A 24,881-nucleotide genomic window follows, 5' to 3' on the forward strand; every position below is an offset into this window, starting at 1 on the left:
ACAGACAAAGCTCCAGAATGGTTTCCACCTTTGTATGTTTTAAGAAATAGATGAGGAAACTGCAGTCAAATTGCTCAACAAGCTGGGCATTGAAATTAGTGATGAGCTACAGGCAGATTTCAGTTTAGTGATGCATAAACATTCTTCCATTAATGTCCATAATATGATTGAGTTCAGTGCAGTATTTGAAAGGGAGAAATGCAGAATTCAAATTAAAATTCTAGATTTGGCCTGTCTTCAATGGGATGAGACACAGATTCTCCAAAGTAAACAGGGCAAATCAGAATACCTGTTGTCTGTTTCTATATTTGTGTACAGACTTCCAATGTTTGTTACAAAAGTTGAAGGCACAAACTTCTTGCTGATCAATCATTACCTGAAAATAAGTATTTTATGCTTCTTAGTGAATATTTTTATTTAAAAACTTGTTTTTTAAAGCATTTTTGGATTCTTAGGAGTGTAACCATACTATAATTTTCCAGAAAGTTACTATCATTCTCTGACATCCAACCTGCATCCAAGTTTACAGAGACACCATGTAGGATCTACTTGCCAAATACTTTAAGAGACCCCCTCTTTCATTTTCTGAACATACAGTGGCATTCTTCATTCTTGTTCATCCTGCCCTCTTTAATTAAACTTGCTATTCTCCTGCCATTCTCCAGTAGAAACTGACATTCCCAACACCCAAATTCTTTGTGGCACTTTTTCTTTTGCCCCATTTAAGTTCTTGTTGCCATGTTCCATCCCCAACCAACGTTTTTACTCTTCTCTGTCCCTTCCCAAGGACTTCTCTGCTTCTGTCCCTTTTTTTTCTTGCCTTTATTTCTCTCCTTCAATTATTTTCTTCGTCTCTCCTCTTTGCACTGATTCAATCTGAATTTGGCTGCCATTGGAGAGGTTCCCAGCAAGGATGACTACCCTCATGACAATCATCGCCTTAGCAATCAGGATTTGAGTAGAAATAGCAGTGTTGAATATGGGCTTGGTCTCTGATGATTTTTGTTGGCAAACACATTCACTGATGTTGCCTCTTAAGAGTTGTCTCCACAACCAAGAACAGAGATCTTGGAAGATGTTTATCTAGCCTAATCTAGAACTATAATGAGACAATTAGTTGAGAGGTCACAGGACACCAGGTTATTTGAAATCACAAGCTTTCAGAGTACTGCTGCTTTGTCAGCTGACTTTTCACCTTGTCCACCCCAGTCCAACACTGACATCTCCACATCATGAGACCATTAGTCGCATCTCTTTCAACCAACCTAATTGATAGGTAATTTAGTTCAGACCTGCCTGTGGCAAAAGGAATGTTTGCATTTATTTAAAAATGTTGACCACGTTAAGAAACCCCAAAGCACATTGCTGGGCGGCACGGTAGCACAGTGATTAGCACTGCTGCTTCACAGCTCCAGAGACCTGGGTTCGATTCTTGGCTTGGGTCACTGTCTGTGTGGAGTTTGCACATTCTCCTTGTGTCTGCATGGGTTTCCTCCAGGTTCTCCGGTTTCCTCCTATAGTCCAAAGATTGGTCATGCTAAAATTGCCTCTTAGTGTCCTGTGATGTGTAGGTTAGAGGGATTAGTGGGTAAAATATGTAGGGATTTGGGGGTAGGGCCTAGGTGCGATTGTGGTCAGTGTGGACTCGATGGGCTGAATGGCCTCTTTCTGCACTGTAGGATTTCTATGATTCTACCAATTAATCACTTGAATTGAAGTGTAGTCATTGTCATCAATTTTCACAAAATGCTAAAGAGTCTCTCGTTATTGGTTTATTTTACAAATGATTTTATCTAGATCTTTTTCAAGTGGGTGTTCATGATTACAACTGCAACACCTGAGAATTGCTGAAAAAGAATTTTTAGTTGAAGCTTTGCATCTTGCACTCAGCAGGACAATTTGCAAGTATACGATACAAGGGAAATTAACAAATTTATATGAGAAGTGAGTGGTGATTGGTTAGAAGTAATCACTGATTGATAGAGCTGCATTCTCCGTGTCAGTGCCTCTACCAATCACAGTCTACTTGCCAATCATTCAGCACTCTCTTCTCATATAGTATAAATTTGATGTTTAGTTTTGCATTTTTTTTTGCGAGTTGTCCTGATGAGTGCAAGACGAAAAGCTACAACAATAAAGGTCCTTTCAGCAGGCCCTGAACATTGTAGTGAATTTTCCAATGATAAGCTTGATTCCAATTGTCATTTAGCCATGACAATGCCAAAATAATGCAAACTTATTTTGGGTCTAAAGTTCGGCTGGTGCTAAAACATTAAGAATGTATGTGTGTGGCTGTAGAAATATATTGCATTTGCATGTATTTTCACCCTTTGATACTTTGACTTCTTTTGTCAGTGCATTGTGCATTTCATTTAAGGGGAATTTTATCTTTTTTGTGGCAGTAAGGCTTTTATACATATAGATGATGCCGTGACATTTGTGGGTTTTTTATTTACTACGTTTTCAGTGTATTTTCATATTTGTGGGGAATTATTTTTAGCATCATTCACTTTATGTCCATTATCCCAACCATGACTTTGGAGAACTTCACATTAAATTTGTACTGAAATTCAAATCCACATGATTGCAGTGATTTGGATTTTTAACTTGAGTAGTTTACTTTCTCTTCTCCCTCTTTTCCTGAAAGATGGTAAATCTCCTATTAGCAAAAGGGGCGAATATTAATGCTTTCGATAAGAAGGACAGAAGGGCCCTGCACTGGGCAGCTTACATGGGTAAGTCACATTTTCTTCAAAATATCTCTTTAAATTATGAGATTAATTACACAATATTTAACCTACCCATAGTCAATAATACATCAAGTATCATTTGTCAGTGAAATCTTTCGATAGGACTCGGTACCTTCCCATTAATTTTGTCCTTTTACTTGAACATGGGTTCTCCCATTAATTCTGTTTCTTGTTTCATTACCACCTGGATTGAAATGCAGGAAAGCGGTAGAGATTTTTGTTCTATTTTTAGGGGAGGCATACCATACTTGAAAGATAAACTTGATATAAGTATTCTAATTAACTTCATGTCATTGTGAAGAAGTTGGGTTATAATATTAATCTCATTGTGAAGTAGTATTTTGTGCAATGCATTATGGGCAACACAAGATATTGGGCCAGAACGTCCAAGAAATGGCGATCACAGTTGGATTACCACGTTGCTCCTTTTTGTATAACAGGTTTGGAGCTGCATCTTTCTTGCACACTTTTCCAACGTGGGCCTGGAGAACAATGTGCAGCATACCTGGTTCCCAAAGCCTTCCAGTGAAATACAGCAATCTTGGGGGAAGTGAAGTCAGGCCCATTGTCCCCTTGTTATGGAAGTAGCTGTTGGTGGGGGGGTGTGGTAGTTATGTGAGATGGGTCAGCAAGAGTGGGCGAGGATGGGTCAGCAGTGGTGTCAGGTGGTCATTTGAGAGTGGTGGCATAGTCAGAGGAGCAGTGTGGCATTTTTTTGCGGTAGTGGGTGTCAGTAATATAGTTAGGCAGAGTTGTCAGGGGGCTGCTGGCAGGCTGTCACTATCAGATGGCTCCTGATGTAGGGTATTAGACTTCCTGGGCAATTCCCTTACAATCCTTGGGTGGGAACCTCTGGGCTGGCTTCCCTCTCCATTTCACCCACCTGCGAACCAAAGCCCTGGGCTATACTTTCATGTATTCTACTATTTTCTAATCAGTCTGATTCAGACTAGTAACGTGGAGTGAGCTCTGTCTCCCTGACTTCCAAAGACCCTCTAACAGCTTCAAGACAAGAGCCAGGAAAGTGATGCAAAGTTCCCCATTCGCCTGGATGCATGTAGCTATAATAACACACAAGAAGTTTGATGCCATTTGGAATTATGCAGTGCACTTAATCAAACCTGATCATCTAGCCTCAACATCCACCTTCAGAACAGGCTGCACAGTGCATCCATTTTCTTTGATATCCAGGCTACAATGCATCATTGAAAGGATACACTATAGTAACTTGCCAAAATTGTTTTTGGCAGGATTTCCCAAACCCACAGCCTTCACCAGCTAGAAAACAAGGGCAACAGGTATATGGGAACATCAACTCCGATTCACAAAGTATCTTGATATGGATGTACATTATCATTCATTAATAGATCATAATTCTGGAATTCCCCACCCAATAAAATTGTGAATCATAAAATCTACAGTGCAGCAGGAGGCCATTTTAGCCCATCATCCCTGTACTGGCAACAATCCAATCCAGGTCAATCCCCGTAACCCCAGATATTTACCCTTTTAATCCCTGTGAACTAAGGGACAATTTATCTTGGCCAATCAACTAAACCTATAAAAACATAAGAACATAAGAAATAGGAGCAGGAGTGGGCCATCTAGAAGAAGTTCCTCCTCAATTCTGTTCTAATTTGACTCCCTCGTATTTTGAGGCTATGTCCCCTAGTTCTTGTTTCCATACTAAGTGGAAATAACTTTGCTGCTTCTACCCTGTCTAGCCCTTTCATTATGTTTTATGTCTCTGTAAGATCTCCCCATAACTTTCTAAACTCCAGCGAGGACAGGCCCAGTCTACTCAATCTCTCCTCATAAGCTAACCCTCTCGTCTCTGGAATCAACCTTGTGAACCTTCTCTTTTCCCCATTCCAAAGCTAATATATCCTTCCTTAAATAAGGGGACCAAAATTGTACACAGCGCTGTAGGTGCGGCCTCACCAGTATCTTGTACAATTGCAGCACAACCTCCCTGCTTTGATACGCCATCCCTCGCGTGATAAAGGCCAACATTCCATTTGCCTTCTTAATCACCTGCTGTACTTGCAAACTGAGTTTTTGTGATTCATGCATAAGGACCCCCAGGTCCCTCTGCACAGTAGCATGTTGTAATTTTTCACCGTTTAAATAATAATCCATTTTACTATTATTCCTTCCAAAGTGAATAACCTCACACTTATCAACGTTATACTCCATCTGCCAGATCCTTGCCCACTCACTTAGTCTATCCAAATCTCCCTGCAGACTTTGTGTCCTCCATGCAATTTGCTTTCCCACTCATCTTTGTGTCATCTGCAAACTTTGTTACCCTACACTTGGTGCCCTCCTCCAGATTGTCTATGTATGTGGTAAATAGTTGAGGCCCCAGCACCGATACCTGCGGCATGCCACTAGTCACTGCCAACCGGAAAAGTACCCATTTATTCCGACTCTCTGATTTATGTTAGATAACCAATCCTTAATCCACGCTAACACCTTTACCCCCAACTCCATGTATCTTTTTCTTATGCAGCAACCTTTTGTGAGGCACCTTATCAAATACCTTCTGGAAATCTAAATAGACCACATCCACCGGTTCCCCTCTGTCAACTGCACTCATTACATCTTCATAAAAATCCAGTAAATTAGTCAAACATGACTTTCCCTTCATGAATCCATGCTGCGTCTGCTTGATTGAACCATTCTTTTCCAGGTGTCCTGCTATTTCTTCCTTAATGATAGATTCCAGCATTTTCCCAACTACGGATATTAAGCTAACCGGCCTGTAGTTACCTGCCTTTTGTCTACCTCCTTTTTTAAACAGTGGGGTTACATTAGCTGTTTTCCAATCAGCTGGCACCTCCCCAGAGTCCAGCGAATTTTGATAAATTACAACTAATGCATTTGCTATTACTTCTGCTGTTTCTTTTAGTACCCTGGGATACATTCCATCCGGACCAGGGGACTTGTCTACCTTTAGTCCCATCAGCCTACGCAGCACTACCTGTTTAGTAATAGTGATCGTTTTAAGATCCTCACCCCCTACAGTCCCATGACCGTCAATTATTGGTATGCTAGTTGTGTCCTCCACTGTGAAGACCGACACAGAAAGCTTGTTTAAGGCCTCGGCCGTTTCCTCATTTCCCATTATTAAATCCCCTTCTCATCTTCTAAAGGATCAACATTTAATTTAGCCACTCTTTTCTGTTTTATATATTTGTAAAAACTTTTGCTACCAGTTTTTATATTTTGTGCTAGTTTACTTTCATAGAACGTAGAACATAGAACATTACAGCGCAGTACAGGCCCTTCAGCCCTCGATGTTGCGCCGACCAGTGGAACCAATCTAATGACCCTCTAACCTAATAATCTCATAATCATCATCTACAATTATATTATAACCCCATAATCTATCTTTACTTTCTTTATTGCTTCTTAGTAGTTCTTTGTTGTTTTTTAAAGCTTTCCCAATCTTCTAGTTCCCCACTAATTTGGGCCACTTTGTATGCATTGGTTTTTAATTTGATACTGTCCTTTATTTCCTTAGTTATCCATGGCTGGTTATCCCTTTCCTTACGTTCCTCCTTTTTCACTGGAATATATTTTTGCTGAGTACTGAGAAAAATCTCCTTAAAAATTAAGATTTAAAGGGCCTAGTGTAAGTTACAGTTTAGGAGAATGCAAGTGCCAAAGGTTAGTAGATGGGATTTGGGTTGTGAAAGGAAGTGGGGAGTTTGGGGCTGCCTGGGAAGACAATTGGGGCTGGAGGCCAGGAGCTGGGTGGAGAATGGGCTGGAGGTTTAGGGGGTTGGAAGTGGTGGGGAGGGAGGGGAGTGTCAGAGGTTGCGGCTTTTGGTGTTGGGGGTGGGGTCCCCTCTGAGGTGCAGCTTCAGTGGGTGAGGAGTGGAATGAGAGTCAAGTCTGTAGATGGGGAAGGGGTGAGTGGGAGAGTGAGGTGGTGGGTGAACCCCACGGTGGGGTAAGGGTCAGGAGTGGACTAGTATGCAGGTGAGATTGTTTAGTTGGGGGTGGTGGGGTCCCCATACAGGGATCAGTCTGAGTATTTAAAAATAGTAATGCAGAGATTAGAAGAGCTTTATTTCTTCTCGCATTTTCAGAAAAACTATTTGTATAATGTTGATAGAACCATCTGAGGTTACTGATTTAAATTGCTTTGTTGGATGATTCCGAGTACTACAAAGAACAACCCAGCACGGGAAACAAGCCCTTCGGCCCAACGAGCCCGCGCCGCCGCATCACCCTACACCTATTCTACCCTGCGTGTCTACGAATGGAACCCCTAACTTAGCCAGATTCAGGGGAGAATAGTGTCAATTTGGTAAACCAATCAGCCTAAGAGCACATCTTTGGGGGTGTGGGAGGAAACCGGAGCGCCCGGAGGAAACCCACGCAACCACAGGGAAAATGCACAAACTCCCACAGACACAGGCCCAAATCCATGTATCTGCACAGCCAGCAGTGCTAGTCACTGAGCTGTTGCGGCGCCCGTCTACCAGTCCAGGATCAAGCACACACACCGACACGAAGTACTAGGCCACTCCCGGAACCTCCAAGAGCAGCCCACGCACGACCCACCGTGTGCATGTCCCTCGTTTGACAACGAGGTGGACCTCCACCTGCAGAATAAGAAGACAAAAACGTTAACTTACAAGTCTGCATTTCCGGTGTCTCCCGAGGTTCTGACCTTATTTAATAGCCCCTACTATAACCCTCCATCCTCGTTTCACTCATGTGTCTGTCTAACTGAACCTGAAACGAGTCCAACGTTCCTGCCTCCACCACCCTACTCGGTAGCGCGTTCCATACCCCCACAACTCCCTGCGTAAAGAACCTTCCTCTCACATCCAAATTATACCTCTCCCCCCTCACCCTTAAATCATGACCTCTCGTATTTGTACCCAGTCTAGGGAGCAGTCTCTCACTATCGACTCTATCTATTCCCTTCAGTATCTTTATCATGTCCCCCCTCAACCTCCGTCTTTCCAAGGAGAAAAGTCCCAGTTTCTCCAACCTTTCCTCGTAACCCAGCCCCTCCATACCAGGCAACATCCTGGTAAACCTCCTCTGAACCCTCTCCAGAGCCTCCACGTCCTTCCGGTAGTAAGGTGACCAGAACTGGACGCAGTACTCCAAATGCGGTCTAACCAACGTTCTATACAACTGAAGCATTAGACGGCAGCTTTTATACTCTATACCCCTTCCTATAAAGGCTAGCATTCCATAAGCCTTCCTGACAACCTTCTCCACTTGTGTCGCAACCTTCATGGATTTGTGAACCTGCACTCCCAGGTCCCTCTATCTCTATACTCCTAATCGGTCTACCTTTTATCACATAGCTCCTCTCTGCATTATTCCTTCCAAAATGCATCACCTCGCATTTGTCAGGATTAAATTCCATCTGCCACCTATCTGCCCAATGCACCAACCTATCTATATCCTGTTGTATCACCTGACATTCCACTTCAGTACCTGCCAACCCTGCCATCTTGGTGTCATCTGCAAACTTGCTGATCACACCACCTACGCTCTCTTCCAAGTCATTTATGTATACTACAAAGAGGAGAGGTCCCAGTACTGAGCCCTGCGGCACACCACTGGTCACTGGCCTCCAGCCCGAAAAGATCCCCTCCACAACTACCCTCTGTCTCCTATTACCCAGCCAGTTCTCAATCCACCTAGCTACCTGACCTCGTATCCCATGCACCTTAACCTTTTCTACCAGCCTACCATGAGGGACTTTGTCAAACGCCTTACTGAAATCCATATAGATGACATCAACGGCTCTCCCATCGTCAAGCGTTCTTGTCACCTCCTCAAAGAATTCCACCAGATTCGTAAGGCAAGACCTCCCTCTAACAAAGCCATGTTGCGTATCCCTAATCAGACCGCAACGCTCCAAATGCTCATACATCCTACCCCTAAGTATTTTTTCCATTAATTTCCCTACCACCGATGTCAAACTCACCGGTCTATAATTTCCAGGGTTGTCCCTACTACCTTTTTTAAACAGCGGTACCACATTTGCTACCCTCCAGTCTTCTGGGACCTCACCTGTGTCCAAAGAAGAGACAAAGATTTGCGCCAGAGGCCCAGCAATTTCATCTTTCACCCCCCTAAGCAGCCTGGGATAAATACCATCAGGCCCCGGAGCTTTATCTGTCCTTGCGCTACCTAAAAGCCCTAGCACTTCCTCCCTCGTAATAGCTATTTCCTGCAACTGATCCTCAGCCCCCTCCAAGAGACCGCATGATTCCGACCCCCTCTCCCTCGTGAATACCAACGCAAAGTATTCATTCAGGAGCTCCCCCATTCCCTCCGACTCAATACATAACTCCCCACTTTTGTCCCTAAGAGGACCAATTTTCCCTCTAACTACTCTCTTGCTCCTAATATAGGAATAAAATGACTTTGGATTTTCCTTAATCCTACCAGCCAAAGCCATTTCATGCCCTCTCTTCGCCCTTCTAATTCCCCTTTTTAGCTCCCTCCTACTCTCTCTATATTCCTCCAGCGCACTCTCCGTACCCAGTTGTTTCGACCTAACATACGCCTCCCTCTTCTTCCTGACCAAGTCTTCAATCCCCCCTGTAATCCACAGCTCTACTATGCAATTATTCAGAGGAAGCTGGCGCACTAGAGTAATTGCAATGCAAATGCTTATTTAGAAACTTCAAGAGGGATTTCCTTGCACATCTTTGGGGTACCCCCTAAATCTGGCGCTGGGAAATCTGGAAGTTATGGCTCAATGAGTATTGAGAGTTCGGTGTATTGTCAATTCTCCATGTGAAAGCAAGATGAAAAGGTGATGTATTTCAATCTATGCATCATATGATATTTTTGCCATAGGTCATGTTGAAGTAGTTTCTTTGTTGTTGAATCATGGAGCTGAAGTTACTTGCAAGGATAAGAAGGGTTATACTCCGCTACATGCAGCTGCATCTAATGGACAGATTAATGTGGTGAAACTACTGATTAATCTTGCTGTAGAGGTAGGTATTGTTTTCTTGCAAAATGTTTGAAGTATGTATGTTTATTTTTTCTTGAGGAAATGCAATGAAAAACTATACAATTAAATAAGTGAGGAGTCAGCTGGTGAATAGAAACAGAATGGAAGGTATGTTTCAAGCTCTGGTGTGTGTCTTACTCCCAAAAAGCATTAGCTTGGCTCAGTGGTAATTTCTTGGCTGAAGATAGTTGAGCATATGATCTAGTCTAAAGCTTCACTGTATTACTGAAGGAGTGCTGCATTGGATTGAGTTCTCTCATTTTGAGACTAAATGTGGTGGTGAGCTGCTCTGGTGGCCCTTGTCCCACTGACCTGTATGGCAGATGCCACACCAGATTCCGCACTTGGAAGCTTATTAATTATGCACAAGTGAGTTCCCTTCTAACTTAGCTGGCAGGCTGTCAGCTGAGTTCTCCACCTGCCGTCAGTTTACTGGTTCAAAAGTCATGGCTCCATGTTCAAACACCAGACTAGCACACTTGCATTATAGTCTCCAGTTCACCTGTCTTCACTAGACCGTGCAGGATGTCAGCAACCCAGAGCTTAGCAGCCTCAAGAGGTGGTCTGCTCCTTGATTCAACTACCCTCTCCTGAGTCCATCACTTGCGAGATACCCATGCCCCACTTGACCCTCTACCCATCACGTTTATAGTCTTTGTGCATCCCGTTCCAGTAAAATTGTGGTATCCATTTGATCCATCTGGCTTCCATTGTTCATTTTCTTTGTCCATCTCCTTGTCTCTTTGCGCACCATTGTGAACCCTTCACTTCATCCACAGCCCTCCCTCCACTTTGCCCCTTTCTCTTTGTTGGGCCACAGTCCCTTATTCACCAGCCTCACTTCACACTCGCACTCCCGGTCAAACTTTGAATCTTTGTTGCAGTGGCTTTATGAGCCCTATAGCACAGTCCTTTCCAGATAAACGCTGCTCTGATGGCGCCAGGGGTAAGGAGATCCCTGTACTTCCTAACCCCAGGCACAGTACTGATCTGACTCTGTGACACAGGGGAGTCTATGGATCCAACAGCACGTGCTGTCCATGAAGGCCAGCTCCCATGGAAATGGAAGCAGGGACCAGTCTCCCTTGGTGGAGTGGTGAAAATTGTTGTACTTACTCCAAAGCTTCTGGTGAACTGGAGACTGCCTTGTGCACACCACTCATTAGCAGTTGTGGTTGATGCCACCATAATTTCTTGCTGGTGTGACACAGGCCTGTTAGGATGTCGGTGGGCAGTAGTTTTTCATGAGATGCAAATGTTATTTGTGCCACCTGCCGAAGGGAAGGGTGACCTGCCATTAACACACCACTGGGAGAATTGCAAGGTGATTTGGCACTGGTGAATTTCCGATTTTGTTTTTGGCGTCTTCCTGATTCACTGTACCCACCTAACACCAGAACCGCCACAGGCTGATTGGGAAAATTCCACCCATATCGGAAATGCTTCCTTTTGCATAAGGTGTTAAACTGAGGGCCCTATCTACCTGTTCAGATGGATGTAAACAAAAATATCTAATATTATTGGAAGAAGAACAAGGGGGTTTGCCTGATGTCCCGGTTAGTATTTATCTCTGAAGTAACCCTGCCAAAAATAATTAATTGGTACTTTATTATGTTGTGCACAATTTGGTTGCCACGTAGTGATTACACTTCAAAAGTAAATAATTGGCTTTGAAGCACTTTGGTATATCCCGAGAATGTGCAAAGGTTATATAAATGGAAGATTATTCCTTGCGTAAACACAAAAGACAAATTTTAAAAAATGCTTTTTAAAACAACTGATGGCTTTAATTAAGCACCATTAAGAAGAAGTACAGTTTCTGAGGGAGTGGTATGGAAACAGTTGAACTGCCATTCAGAGGATGGGTTTATCAGACAAATAACAAATGTTACCTATATTTAAAAAATGATTAATGATGGATATAGAAGTTACAGTCACATCGTCTTTCTTAATCTGCTATTGACATAGTTATTTGTATGTCCTTACAGCCATATGTTTGTTCCTTTATTTTAGCTCAGGAATTCTATTTGTTTGTATTATGACTGCTGATGATGTGAGCGAAAATAAATTATTTCACAGAATCTCCACAGGAGGTAATTCGACCCATCAGGTCTGCAATGACTCTCTGAAAGAGCATCATACCCAGGCCCATCATGCCCCTCATTCTCCCCCTCATCCCTGCAACCCCGTGCATTCCACCATGGCTAATCCACCCAACCAACACACCCTTAGACGCTAAGGGGCAATTCAGCATGGCTAATCCATCCAACCTGGGCATCTTTGGACTGTGGGAGGAAACCGGAGCACCCAGAGGAAACTCATGCAGACTCGGGGATAATGTGTAAACTCCACACAGACAGTCACTCAAGTCTGGAATTGAACCCAGGTCCCTGGTGTTGTGAGGCAGCAATACTTGCTACTGTGCCGCTGTCAAATAAATTTGTTAAAAACAGAAAAAACTGGATAAACTCAGCAGGTCTGGCAGTTTCTGTGGAAAGAAACGGAGTTAATATTTTGGATTTAAATAATCCTCCTTAATTTGAGCATGTGAGCTTTCAGCAAGAGTAAGAGCTTAGCTGCTAATGGAAATTGCGTTCGGGGACTATTTATTTGTCAAAATATCTCATTGGCTTCATGTTCCAATCTGTGAAACTGAATCTTTAGGTCATTTAGTTTGAGCTTTGTGAATCTCCATAAGATCTTGCGCTAACATGTACTGTTGAGGTGCAGTTTTATGTTGTTAATTTCATTCTGGGGTGATAATATTGGGAAACTCATCTTCTTTTGTGGTGTTCATGGCAGAAAGTGATTAAACTTTTGTTAATAAAATGAGGAAAATAAACCCACAGATGTGTTAAATCCTTTTAACTTAAGGAATCAGATCATTTTTGAACAAAGTCAGTGTTTGAAGTTACACAAATGAAGCTAAAATTAAAGAATCTACGTCTGGATGAAGAGTATTATTTTAAAACTTGATGTAAAAAAATTATTAAAATATATATAAAAAGTGTTGTTAAAATTAAATTTTAGATGCAAATATCATTTATCTTTTTTGATCCTTTACTAGCCCTCATTTAAAAAAAATCACCAAACATGGTTCATTGGGGTGCTATGAATGCCACACGGTGACTCATTAATGTTGAGTGAGACCTTTCCCTGTCACTCATCCACACTGCCTTTGATATTCATTTCAACTGACTAATGTTTCATGTCACATATTCGAATTTCTTCTTCATATGGAACATTCTGTATAAACTTGATGTTGATTTTAGATTTTGAAATGCCACAAAAAACTTCTACACTTGGCAGTTTTGATGGTTCTAATAGTTTTATTGTAAATATTATTGCCAGTTACCTCTGATGTTTACTACACTTATACAACATTTACTTTCCATGGCAGATTGATGAACCAAATGTATATGGAAATACAGCACTCCACATTGCATGTTACAATGGACAAGATGCTGTGGTCAATGAACTTATTGACTATGGTGCTAATGTGAATCAACCCAACAACAAGGGATTTACTCCTTTGCACTTTGCTGCTGCTTCAACCCATGGTGCTTTGTGTCTTGAACTATTAGTAAATAATGGAGCCGATGTCAACTTCCAGGTAAATGCAAATCTTCTTACCTTGCTCTTTTGAAGCGAAGATTTTGAAAAATATGGCAGCTATTTATGGAGGGCAAGTAGAGTTGCTCCAAAAACCTAAAGTTGAGATCTTGTACCTTTTTGAAGTAAGAACCTGCTTTAATCTATAATGCCTGCGATAATTGTGGAGACCCTCAGTCTCATCCAGTTGCTGAAGACTGATTATGACACAACACCATATGCTATTGGGATATTGATGCCCTCCTGTACTTCTATAAAATATACATGAAGAACTTTGCACTTGAATTTTGGTTAATTTCTTTTCTCAAATTAACCAAGAATCCAGGCCTTCCTTGATGGCTCAGTTCGTAAAGTCTGTATGTAGCTGAGTTTGTCTCTGTGTTGAGTTAATTCAGTTGACATCTACAACTTTTATGCTTAGTCTTCCTTTGGAATATTTTCCGTATTAATTGAAATTGAATATTTCTGAAACTTCTATCGCTTAGTTCTCTGAATAAGTGTTTGAATTTAATAGCTGCCTTTGCACAACTGTAAACTGCTGTTTGGGACGTTTCCTACTACTTTAAGATTTTGTATTTGGTTAAATGGTGCAAATTTCTGAAATATGTTTTTTACAGTAACTTTAGATCATCTATTGAACAAAAAATAAGTATTTTTAAGTTCTTCAGTAATTGCTATCAAAATTTCCGACCTATTAAAAGTGAAGAATGTTGTCCCTATCCACAAGTGACATTACTGATCAGTAAATGTCTGACTTTATGGATACTAATTTGAATGCCAGCATAATCACTCGTGACTCGATTTTTCATCACAAAATGCAGTGATTCAGGTTTATCACAAGATTGGAAAACTATGGGAAAACTGGGGATAAAGGGATCTTGTCCAAGATGGCTGCTGGTGACTAGTGCTGTGCCTCAGAGATCGGTGCTTGGGACCACAACTTTTCACAATATATATTAATGATTTGGAAGAAGGAACTGAAGGCACTGTTGCTAAGTTTGCAGATGATACCAAGATATATTGAGGGATTGGTAGTATTGAGGAAGCAGGAGGGGGCTGCAGAAGAATTTAGACAGGTTAGGAGAGTGGGCAAAGAAGTGGCAGACGGAATACAATGTGGAAAAGTGAGGTTATGCGCTATAGAAGGAGGAATAGAGGCATAGACTATTTCCTAAATGGGGAAAATGCTTCGGAAATCAGAAACAGAAAGGAACTTGGGAGTCCTTGTTCAGGATTCTCTTAAGATTAAGGTGCAGGTTCAGTTGGCAGTTAGGAAGGCAAATGCAATGTTAGCATTCATGTTGACGGGTCTAGAATACAAGAGCTGGGACATACTTCTGAGGCTGTGTAAGGCTCTGGTCAGACCCCATTTGGAGTATTGAGTAGTTTTGGGCACCATATCTAAGAAGGGATGTGCTGGCTTTGAAAAGGATTCAGAGGAGATTCACAAGAATGATCCCTGGAATTAAGAGCTTGTCGTGTGAGGAACGGTTGAGGACTCTGGGTCTGTACTCATTGGCGTTTAGAAGGATGAGGAGGGATCTTATTGAAACGTAAAAATACTGCGAGGCCTGGATAGAGTGGACATGGAGAGGATATTTCCACTAGTAAGAGAGCACAACCTCAGGCTAAACGGACGATCCTTTAAAACAGAGATGAGGAGGAATTTCTTCAGCCAGAGATAGGTGAATCTGTGGAACTCTTTGCCGCAGAAGGCTGTGGAGGTCAGGTCATTGAGTGTCTTTATGACAGAGATAGATAGGTTCTTAATGAATAAGAGGATCAGGGGTTATGGGGAAAAGACAGGAGAATGGGGATGAGAGAAATATCAGCCATGATTGAATGACAGAGCAGACTTGATGGACTGAGTGGCCTAATTCTGCTCCTATGTTTTACGGTTTTATTAGAGCTTGCAACATCTGTTGAGTTTGTAGACTGAATTAGCAGCTTCCTGAAGAGAAGGAGACATCATTCCTCGGCAGGGTCCCGCAATCAATTGTGCTTGGTTGCCACTCTGTTCCTCATGCTAAACAATCAGAATTTCGTTAAATTAGCTTTCCAACTAAGACATATTTTGTACATTGTTGAGCTATTCTATCTATGATCTGATTCAGCAAAATGATTACGAGAAGACTTTGTTATGTTTCAGAGTAAGGACGGCAAGAATCCATTACACATGACTGCTGTCCATGGTCGATTCACACGATCACAAACACTTATTCAAAATGGTAAATTTAAAATTATTTTTTGCATTGGATTTTGTTGTTGAAGTTTCACAGATCATTCCATGTATCTCCTCTTTTGTAAGATCCATCGTGGCTGAAATCCAAATTTGAATTTGAAACTAAGGATTCTGCTCATGCTTTGATTGTTTTGAGTTGTGATCTTAATTTACTAAACACACAGCAGTTGGAACCAGGAAAACTTTTGTTGTTCAGAGTTTAGATCCTCAAAGTTTTGCTGTTATTGACTCTACATTTTAACAGTGCCACGTAAAGGCTTTCCTCAAGTAGGACTTGAATCTGGTGATCTGGTCCAGAGACAGGTACATTACCACTGTGCCACGAGTCCTCCCCTGCCACTCTCTAAAATAATAAGATATATGGTTAAAACTCTCTTTATTTAGGGTATCACAGAATACTACAGTGCAAAAGAGGTCCTTCAGCCCATCAAATCTGCACCAACGCATGAAAGGTCCTGATTTACCCGCCTAATCCCACTTGCTAGCACTTGGCTCAAAGCTTGAATGTTATAGAACATAGAACATAGAACATTACAGCGCGGAACAGGCTCTTCGGCCCACAATGTTGCGCCGACCAGTCTTATTTTTAAAAAAAAACATTGACCCACTAATCTAAACCACTCCCTTTTCGTCCATAAACCTATCCACCAATCTCTTAAACGCCCCCAAACTAGGCGCATTTACAACTGCAGCAGGCAGGGCATTCCAGTCCCTCACCACCCTCTGGGTAAAGAACCTGCCCCTGACATCCGTCCTATAACTACCCCCCCTTAATTTAAAGCCATGCCCCCTCGTGCTAGATTTCTCCATCCGAGGAAACAGGCTATCACCATCCACCCTATCTAAACCTCTAATCATCTTATATGTTTCTATAAGATCCCCTCTTAGCCGCCTTCTTTCCAGTGAAAACAACCCCAAATTCCTCAGTCTCTCCTCATAGGACCTCCCCTGCATACCAGGCAACATCCTGGTAAACCTCCTCTGCACCCTCTCCAAAGCCTCCACATCCTTCCTGTAATGTGGGGACCAGAACTGCACACAGTACTCCAAGTGCGGCCGCACCAGAGTTGTGTACAGTTGCAACATGACGCTGCGACTCCTAAATTCAATCCCCCTACCAATAAACGCCAAGACACCGTATGCCTTCTTAACAACCTTATCTACTTGATTCCCAACTTTCAGGGATCTATGTACACATACACCTAGATCCCTCTGCTCCTCCACTCTATTCAAAGTCCTCCCGTTAGCCCTATACTCAACACATCTGTTATTCCTACCGAAATGGATTACCTCACACTTCTCCGCATTAAACTCCATCCGCCACCTCGCGGCCCAGCTCTGCAACCTGTCCAAGTCACCCTGCAAACTTCGACACCCTTCCTCACAATCTACCACACCTCCGACTTTGGTGTCATCAGCAAACTTACTAATCCACCCAACTATACCCTCATCCAGATCATTAATAAAGATTACGAACAGCAGTGGCCCCAAAACAGATCCCTGAGGCACACCACTCGTAACCGAACTCCATGATGAATAATTACCATCAACCACCACCCTCTGTCTCCTATCTGCTAACCAATTCCTGATCCAAGTACCTAAATTACCACCAATCCCATACATCTGCATTTTCTGCAGAAGCATACCATGGTGAACCTTATCAAACGCCTTACTAAAATCCATATATACCACATCTACTGCCTTACCCCTATCCACCTCTTTGGTCACCTTCTCAAAGAACTCAATAAGGTTAGTAAGGCACGACCTTCCCGCTACAAAACCATGCTGACTATCTCTAATCAATTCATTACTCTCCAAATAACTATAAATCCTATCCCTAATAATTCTTTCTAAAACCTTGCCCACTACAGAAGTAAGACTCACTGGTCTATAATTCCCAGGGAAGTCTCTGCTCCCCTTCTTAAACAATGGGACAACATTCGCTGTCCTCCAATCTTCCGGTACTATACCAGAGACCAACGACGACCTGAAGATCAGAGCCAGTGGCTCTGCAATCACCTCTCTTGCCTCCCATAGAATCCTAGGGTAAATCCCGTCTGGACCAGGGGACTTATCTATTTTCAACCCTTCTAGAATATCCAACACATCCTCTGTATCAACTACAATACTTTCTATTTTACACCCCTTCACCCCAGTGACCTCCTCAGCTACATTCATATCGTCCTGTGTGAACACCGAAGAGAAATAATGGTTCAATGCCTCTCCAATCTCTTCCGGTTCCACACACAACTTCCCCCTACTGTCTGTAACTGGCCCTAATCTTGCCCTGACCAACCTTCTATTCTTGACATACCTATAGAACGCCTTAGGATTCTCCTTAATCCTATCAGCCAAAGTCATCTCATGCCCTCTTCTAGCCCTTCTTAACTCCCTCTTCAACTCCCTCCTAGCCAATCTAAAGCTTTCTACTGCACTACCCGAGCCCTCAAGCCTCATCCGAACATAAGCCTCCTTCTTCTTCCTAACCAACAAATCAACTTTTTTCGTGCACCACGGTTCCCTAGCCCTACCAATTCCTCCTTGCCTGACAGGGACATACCTATCACAGACCCACAGTAGCTGCTCCTTGAACAAACTCCACATTTCAGACGTTCCTAGTCCCTGTAATCTCCTAGTCCAACCAATGCTTCCTAATTCTCTCCTAATGGCCTCATAGTTACCCTTCCCCCAGCTAAAACTACTGACCCGAGGTTCATGCCTATCCCTTTCCATCACTAAGGTGAACGTAACCGAATTGTGGTCACTATCACCAAAAAGCACACCAACTTCCAAGTCTAGCACCTGGTCTGGCTCATTTCCCAGCACCAAGTCCAATATAGCCTCACCTCTAGTTGGCCTATCTACATATTGAGTTAAAAAACCTTCCTGCACACTTTGAACAAAAACTGACCCCTCTAACGAGCTAGAGCTATAGCTATTCCAATCAATGTTAGTAAAGTTAAAATCCCCCATAACAATTACCCTATTACTTTCACTCCTAACCAGGATCGTCTCTGCAATCCTTTCCTCAACCTCTCTAGAACTTTTTGGAGGTCTATAAAAGACTCCCAACAGGGTGACCTCTCCTCTCCTATTTCTAATTTCTGCCCATACTACCTCAACAGACAAATCCTCATTAAACTTCCTCTCTGACACTGTGATATAGTCCTTGACCAATAATGCTACTCCACCCCCCCTTCTACCTCCTTCTCTACTCCGACTAAAGCACTTGTACCCTGGCACCTGCAACATCCATTCCTGACCCTGCTCTATCCACGTCTCTGAAATGGCCACAACATCAAAGTCCCAGGTACTGGTCCACGCTGCAAGTTCATCCACCTTATTGCGAATACTCCTCGCGTTAAAGTATATACATTTCAAACCTCGCTCCGCCCCACCCTCACAATGCCGTGCAATGCCATCCCCTTCTATGCCCCCCTCACTTTCACCCCCTCTACCCAGGATCCCACCCCCCCTCTGAATCAGTTTAAACCACTCCGCATAGCCTTCACAAATTTACCCCCCAGGATATTTGTTCCCCTCTGGTTCAGATGTATACCATCATTCTTATAGAGATCCCATCTTCCCCAGAATGAGCCCCAATTGCTCAAGTAATTAAACCCCTCCCTCCTGCACCATCCCCTCAGCCACAAGTTCAAACTTTCCCTCTTATGGCATGCCAAGTACTCATTCAGGTACTTGTTAAAGGATGTCAGGCATTCCACCTTCACCACCATCCCAGGCAGTGGAATTCAGACTATCAGCACCCTCTGGGTAAAATAGTTTTTCCTCAAATCCTTCCTAAATCTCCCATCCCTCCACTGTCAACTTGTGTCCCCTCTTAACTGACCTTTTAACCAAGGGCAAATGCTGCTCCCTATCCACTTTGTTCATGCCCCTCATAATCTTGAACACCTCAATCAGGTCATCCTTTCATTGTCTCTGCTCCAGGGACAACAAGTCATGATGTGGATATGCCGGCGTTGGACTGGGGTAAACACAGTAAAAAGTCTGACAACACCAGGTTTAAGTCCAACCGATTTATTTGATAGTAAACTCACTAGCTTTCGGGGTCAGTCCCTTCGTCAGGTGAATGGAGAGTTCTGGCCTCAGACGGAGCATATAAAGCACAGACAGTTTACAGCTTACTGATTAGAATGTGAATCTTTACACCTAACCTGCTGTTCAAGTCTTAAAGTGGCCGACAGTGTGAGTGGACCTTCCATTTTTCAAATAAATTTCAAATAAATCGGTTGGACTTAAACCTGGTGTCAGAGTTTTTGATGTGGATCCTTCAACAACCAGTTTTTCATCCAGACACATGGAACAGCCATGGGGACCAAATTTGCGCCTCAATATGCCAACATCTTCATGCACAGGTTCGAACAAGACTTCTTCACTGCACAGAATCTTCAACCGATGCTGTACACTAGATACATCGATGACATTTTCTTCCTCTGGCCTCATGGTGAACAATCACTGAAACAACTATATGATGATATCAACAAATTCCACCCCACCATCAGACTCACCATGGACTATTCCCCAGAATCAGTTGCATTCTTGGACACACGCATCTCCATTAAGGACGGTCACCTCAGCACCTCACTGTACCGCAAGCCCACAGACAATCTCACAATGCTCCACTTCTCCAGTTTCCACCCTAAACATGTTAAAGAAGCCATTCCCTATGGACAAGCCCTCCGTATACACAGGATTTGCTCAGATGAGGAGGATCGTGACAGACACCTCCAGACCCTGAAAGATGCCCTCGTAAGAACAGGATATGGTGCTCGACTCATAGATCGGCAGTTTTGATGCGCCACAGCGAAAAACCGCACCGATCTCCTCAGAAGACAAACACGGGACACAGTGGACAGAGTTCCCTTCGTCGTCCAGTACTTCCCCGGAGCGGAGTAGCTACGACATCTTCTCCGGAGTCTTCAACATATCATTGATGAAGACGAACATCTCGCCAGGGCCATCCCCACACCCCCACTTCTTGCTTTCAGACAACCACACAACCTCAAACAGACCATTGTTCGCAGCAAACTACCCAGCCTTCAGGAGAACAGTGACCACAATACCACACAACCCTGTCACAGCAACCTCTGCAAGACATGCCGGATCATCGACATGGACACCATCATCACACGTGAGAATACCATCCACCAGGTACATGGTAAATACTCTTGCAACTCGGCCAACATTGTCTACCTGATACGTTGCAAGAAAGGATGTCCCGAAGCATGGTACATTGGGGAGACCATGCAGATGCTACGACAACGGATGAATGAACATCGCTCGACAGTCACCAGGCAAGACTGTTCCCTTCCTGTTGGCGAACACTTCAGTGGTCACGGGCATTCAGCCTCTGACCTTCGGGTAAGCATTCTCCAAGGCGGCCTTCACGACACACGACAGCGCAGAGTCGCTGAGCAGAGACTGATAGCCAAGTTCCGCACACATGAGGACGGTCTCAACAGGGATCTTGGGTTCATGTCGCACTATCTGTAACCCCCGTGACTTGCCTGGGTTTGCAAAACCTCACTTACTGTACTGTCTGGAGACAATACACATCTCTTTAAACTGTGATCAGTGCTCCTACCACTCACATTGTCAGCCACTTCAGGTCTTGAACAGCAGGTTAGGTGTAAGGATTCGCATTTTAATCAGTAATCTCTAAACTGTCTGTGCTTTATATGCTCTGTCTGAGGCCAGAACTCTCCATTCACCTGACGAAGAGGCTGTCCCCTCGAAAGCTAGTGAGAATATTATCAAATAAATAGGTTGGACTAAAACCTGGTGTTGTCAGACTTTTTACTGTGTCAGAGTTTTTACCAGAGACAACAATGCAAGCCTATCCAAGCTCTACTTATAACTTAAATGTTCCATCCCAGCCAACATCCTTCCTATAGTGTGGCGACCTGAACTACACACAGTACTCCATCTGTGGTCTCAAATGTTCTATACACCTCCTTCATGATCTCTCTGTTTTTGTAATCTATACCCCATTGATAAAGGTGAGTGTCCCATTTGGCTTTCTCACCACCCTATTAACCTGTCTTTCCACCTTCAAAGATCTAAGGACAAACACCAAGGTCCCTTTGTTCTTTGGAACTTCCCAGTGTCAGACTTTTCATTGTCAAATTGCTCCTTCCAAAGTGTATCACCTCACACTTTTCAGGGTTAAATTCCATCTACCACTTATCTGACCATTTGACCACCTCGTCTATATCTTTCTGTAACCCAAGACACTCAACCTTATTGTTAACCACTGGCTATTCTTTGTGTCATCAGCAAAATTACTGATCCTTACCACCACCACCACCACCACCACCACCACCACGCCCCCCCCCCCCACACACACACACACACACACACACACACACACACACATTGTCATTTATGTCATTTATATAAATGACAAACATCCCTGTGGTATGCCATTGGCATCCAGTCACTGAAGCAGCGATCTGTCATCACCTTCTGTCTCCTACCTCTAAGCCAATTATGCATCCACCTTATCAGATCACGCTGTATCCTATGTGCATTTGCCGTCTTAATAAGTCTCCCATGTGGACTTTGTTAGAAGCTTTGCTGAAATCCATGTGAACTACATCAACTGCACGACCCTCACCCATAAAAGAAGAAAGAAAATTACAGCACAGGAACAGGCCCTTCGGCCTTCCAAGTCTGTATCGGCTATGCTGCCCAACTTAACTAAAACCTCCCCCCGTCTGGGGACCATATCCCCATACTCTTCATGTATTTGTCAAGACGCCTCTTAAAAGGCATTACTGCATCTGCTTCCACTGCCTCCCCCGCAACATGTTCCAGGCATCCACTACTCACTGTGTAAAACATCTACCTCGTATACCTCCTTTAAACCTTTTCCCTCACATCTTAAACCTGTGCCCCCTAGTAATTGACTCTTCCATTCTGGGAAAAAGCTTCTGACTATCCACTCTGTCCATGCCTCTCATAATCTTGTATCTTCTATCAGGTCGCCCCTCAACCTCTGCCGTTCCAGTGAGAACAAACCAAGTTTCTCCAACCTCTCCTCATTGCTAATGCCTTCCATACCACGCAACATCCTGGTAAATCTTTTCTGTACCCTCTCCAAAGCCTCCACATCTTTCTGGTAGCGTGGTGACCAGAATTGAACGCTGTATTCCAAGTGCGGCCTAACTAAGGATCTGTAAAGCTGCAACATGACTTGCCAATTTTTAAGCTCAGTGCCCCGGCCAATGAAGGCAAGCATGCCATTTGCCTTCTTGACTACCTTCTCCCCTGCAATGCCACTTTCAGTGACCAGTGTACCTGTACACCCATATCCCTTTGACTATCAATACTCTTAAGGGATCTGCCATTTACTGTATATTTCCTATCTGTATTAGACCTTCCAAAATGCATTACCTCACATTTGTCCGGATTAAACTCCATTTGCCATCTCTCCGCCCAAGTCTCCAACCGATCTATATCCTGCTGTATCCTCTGATGTTCCTCATCGCTATCCACAAATCCGCCAATCTTTGTGCCGTTCAGAAACTTACTAATTAAACCAGTAACATTTTCCTCCAAATCATTTATATATATATATTACAAATAGCAAAGGTCCCAGCACTGACCCCTCAGGAACGCCCCTTGTCACAGCCCTCCATTCAGAAATGCACCCTTCCACTGCTACCCTCTGTCTTTGACCGAGACAGTTTTATATCCACCTTACCAGCTCACCTCTGATCCCATGCAACTTCACTTTCTGCACCAGTCTGCCATGAGGGACCTTGTCAAAGGCCTTACTGAAGTCCATGTAGACAATGGCCCTACCCTCATCAATCATCTTTGTCACTCCCTCGAAAAACGCAATCAAGTTCGTGAGACATGACTTCCCCTTCACAAAACCATGTTACCTCTCACTAATACGTCCACTTATTTCCAAGTGGGAATCAATATTGTCTCAAAGAATCTTCCCAATAATTCCCCTACCACTGATGTAAGGTTCACCGGCATATAATTACCTGGATTATTCTTGCTACCCTTCTTAAACAAAGGAACAACATTTTTCAGTCCTCTGGGGCATCCCCTGTAGCCAGTGAGGATACAAAGATTTCCCTCAAGGCCCCAGCAATTTGCCCCCTTGCCTTTCTCAATATTCTGGGCAATATCCCATCAGGCCTTGGGGACTTGTCTGTCTTAATGTTTCTCAAGAACCCCAATGGCAGCTCCTTTTTGATCTCAACATGACTCAAACTATCTACACGTCCTTTCCCAGACTCATCGTCCACCAAGCCCTTCTCTTTGATGAATAATAATGCAAAGTACTTATTTAATACCTAGCCCACTTCTTCTGGCTCCACGCATAGATTCCCTCCCTTGTTCTTGAGTGGGCCAACCCTCTTCTGGCAACCATCTTGCTCTCATATAGGGATTTTCCTTAATCCTGCTGGCCAATGTTTTTTCATGACTCCTTTTTGCCCTCCTTACTCCTTGCTTAAGGGTCTTTCAACTTCTTTATTCCACACTTGCTTCGTGTGTTCCCAGCCTCCTGGCTTTGACAAATACTTCCTTTTTCTCTTGACTAGGCTTCCAGTATCTCTCGTTATCCAAGGTTCCCAAAACTTGCCATAATTATCCTTCATTCTTACAGGAATGTGCTGTCCTGAATCCTTATCAACTTAGACTTGAAAGCCTCCCACATGCCAGATGTTGATTTGCCCTCAAACATCTGCCCCCAATCTACATTCTTCAGTTCTTGCCTAGTATTGTTGTAATTAGCCTTCCCCAATTTAGCACCTTAACTTGAGGACTGCACTTATCTTTACCCATCAGTACCTTAAAGCTTACTGAATTGTGGTCATTGTTCCTGAACTGCTGCCCTACTGAACCATTGACTACCTGGCCAGGCTCATTCCCCAATACAGATCCAGTATGGCTCCTTCCCTAGTTGGACTGTCTACATACTGTTTCAAAAAACCCTCCTGGATACATACAATTGGTTACATACAAGTGTTACATGCATACACTTGGTTATATGCTCAAAGAATTCAATCAAATTTGTTCGACTTGACCTCCCTCTGACAAAACCATGCTGACTATCCCAGATTAAACCTTGCCTCTCCAAATGGAGATAGATTCTCTCCTTCAGAATCTTCTCCAGTTTTTCTGTTCAAAGTTTTGGTTTACCAATTTCTTTTTGTACATAGCTGAGGAGGTGCCATCCTCTTTGGGCAACTATGACTATTTTGTAGACCACCTTCTAAACTAGTGT

The 24,881-nt window shown here is 43.3% G+C and overlaps 1 protein-coding gene across 7 annotated transcripts in view; it reads left to right on the forward strand.

Moving 5' to 3' along the window:
* LOC145349995 (serine/threonine-protein phosphatase 6 regulatory ankyrin repeat subunit C-like) overlaps positions 1-24,881 on the forward strand; it is a 239,820-nt gene that overhangs the window by 105,312 nt on the left and 109,627 nt on the right. For all 7 annotated transcript variants that reach the window (XM_080198786.1, XM_080198792.1, XM_080198791.1 and 4 more), the window contains 4 exons: positions 2,648-2,735; positions 9,597-9,739; positions 13,157-13,369; positions 15,518-15,596. In XM_080198786.1, the coding sequence (XP_080054912.1) occupies positions 2,648-2,735; positions 9,597-9,739; positions 13,157-13,369; positions 15,518-15,596 (523 nt within the window). The remainder of the gene's footprint in view (positions 1-2,647; positions 2,736-9,596; positions 9,740-13,156; positions 13,370-15,517; positions 15,597-24,881) is intronic.

This window comes from Carcharhinus amblyrhynchos, chromosome 11, assembly GCF_965287045.1.
Source record: "Carcharhinus amblyrhynchos chromosome 11, sCarAmb.v2.hapA, whole genome shotgun sequence".
Taxonomy (NCBI): Eukaryota; Metazoa; Chordata; class Chondrichthyes; order Carcharhiniformes; family Carcharhinidae; genus Carcharhinus; species Carcharhinus amblyrhynchos.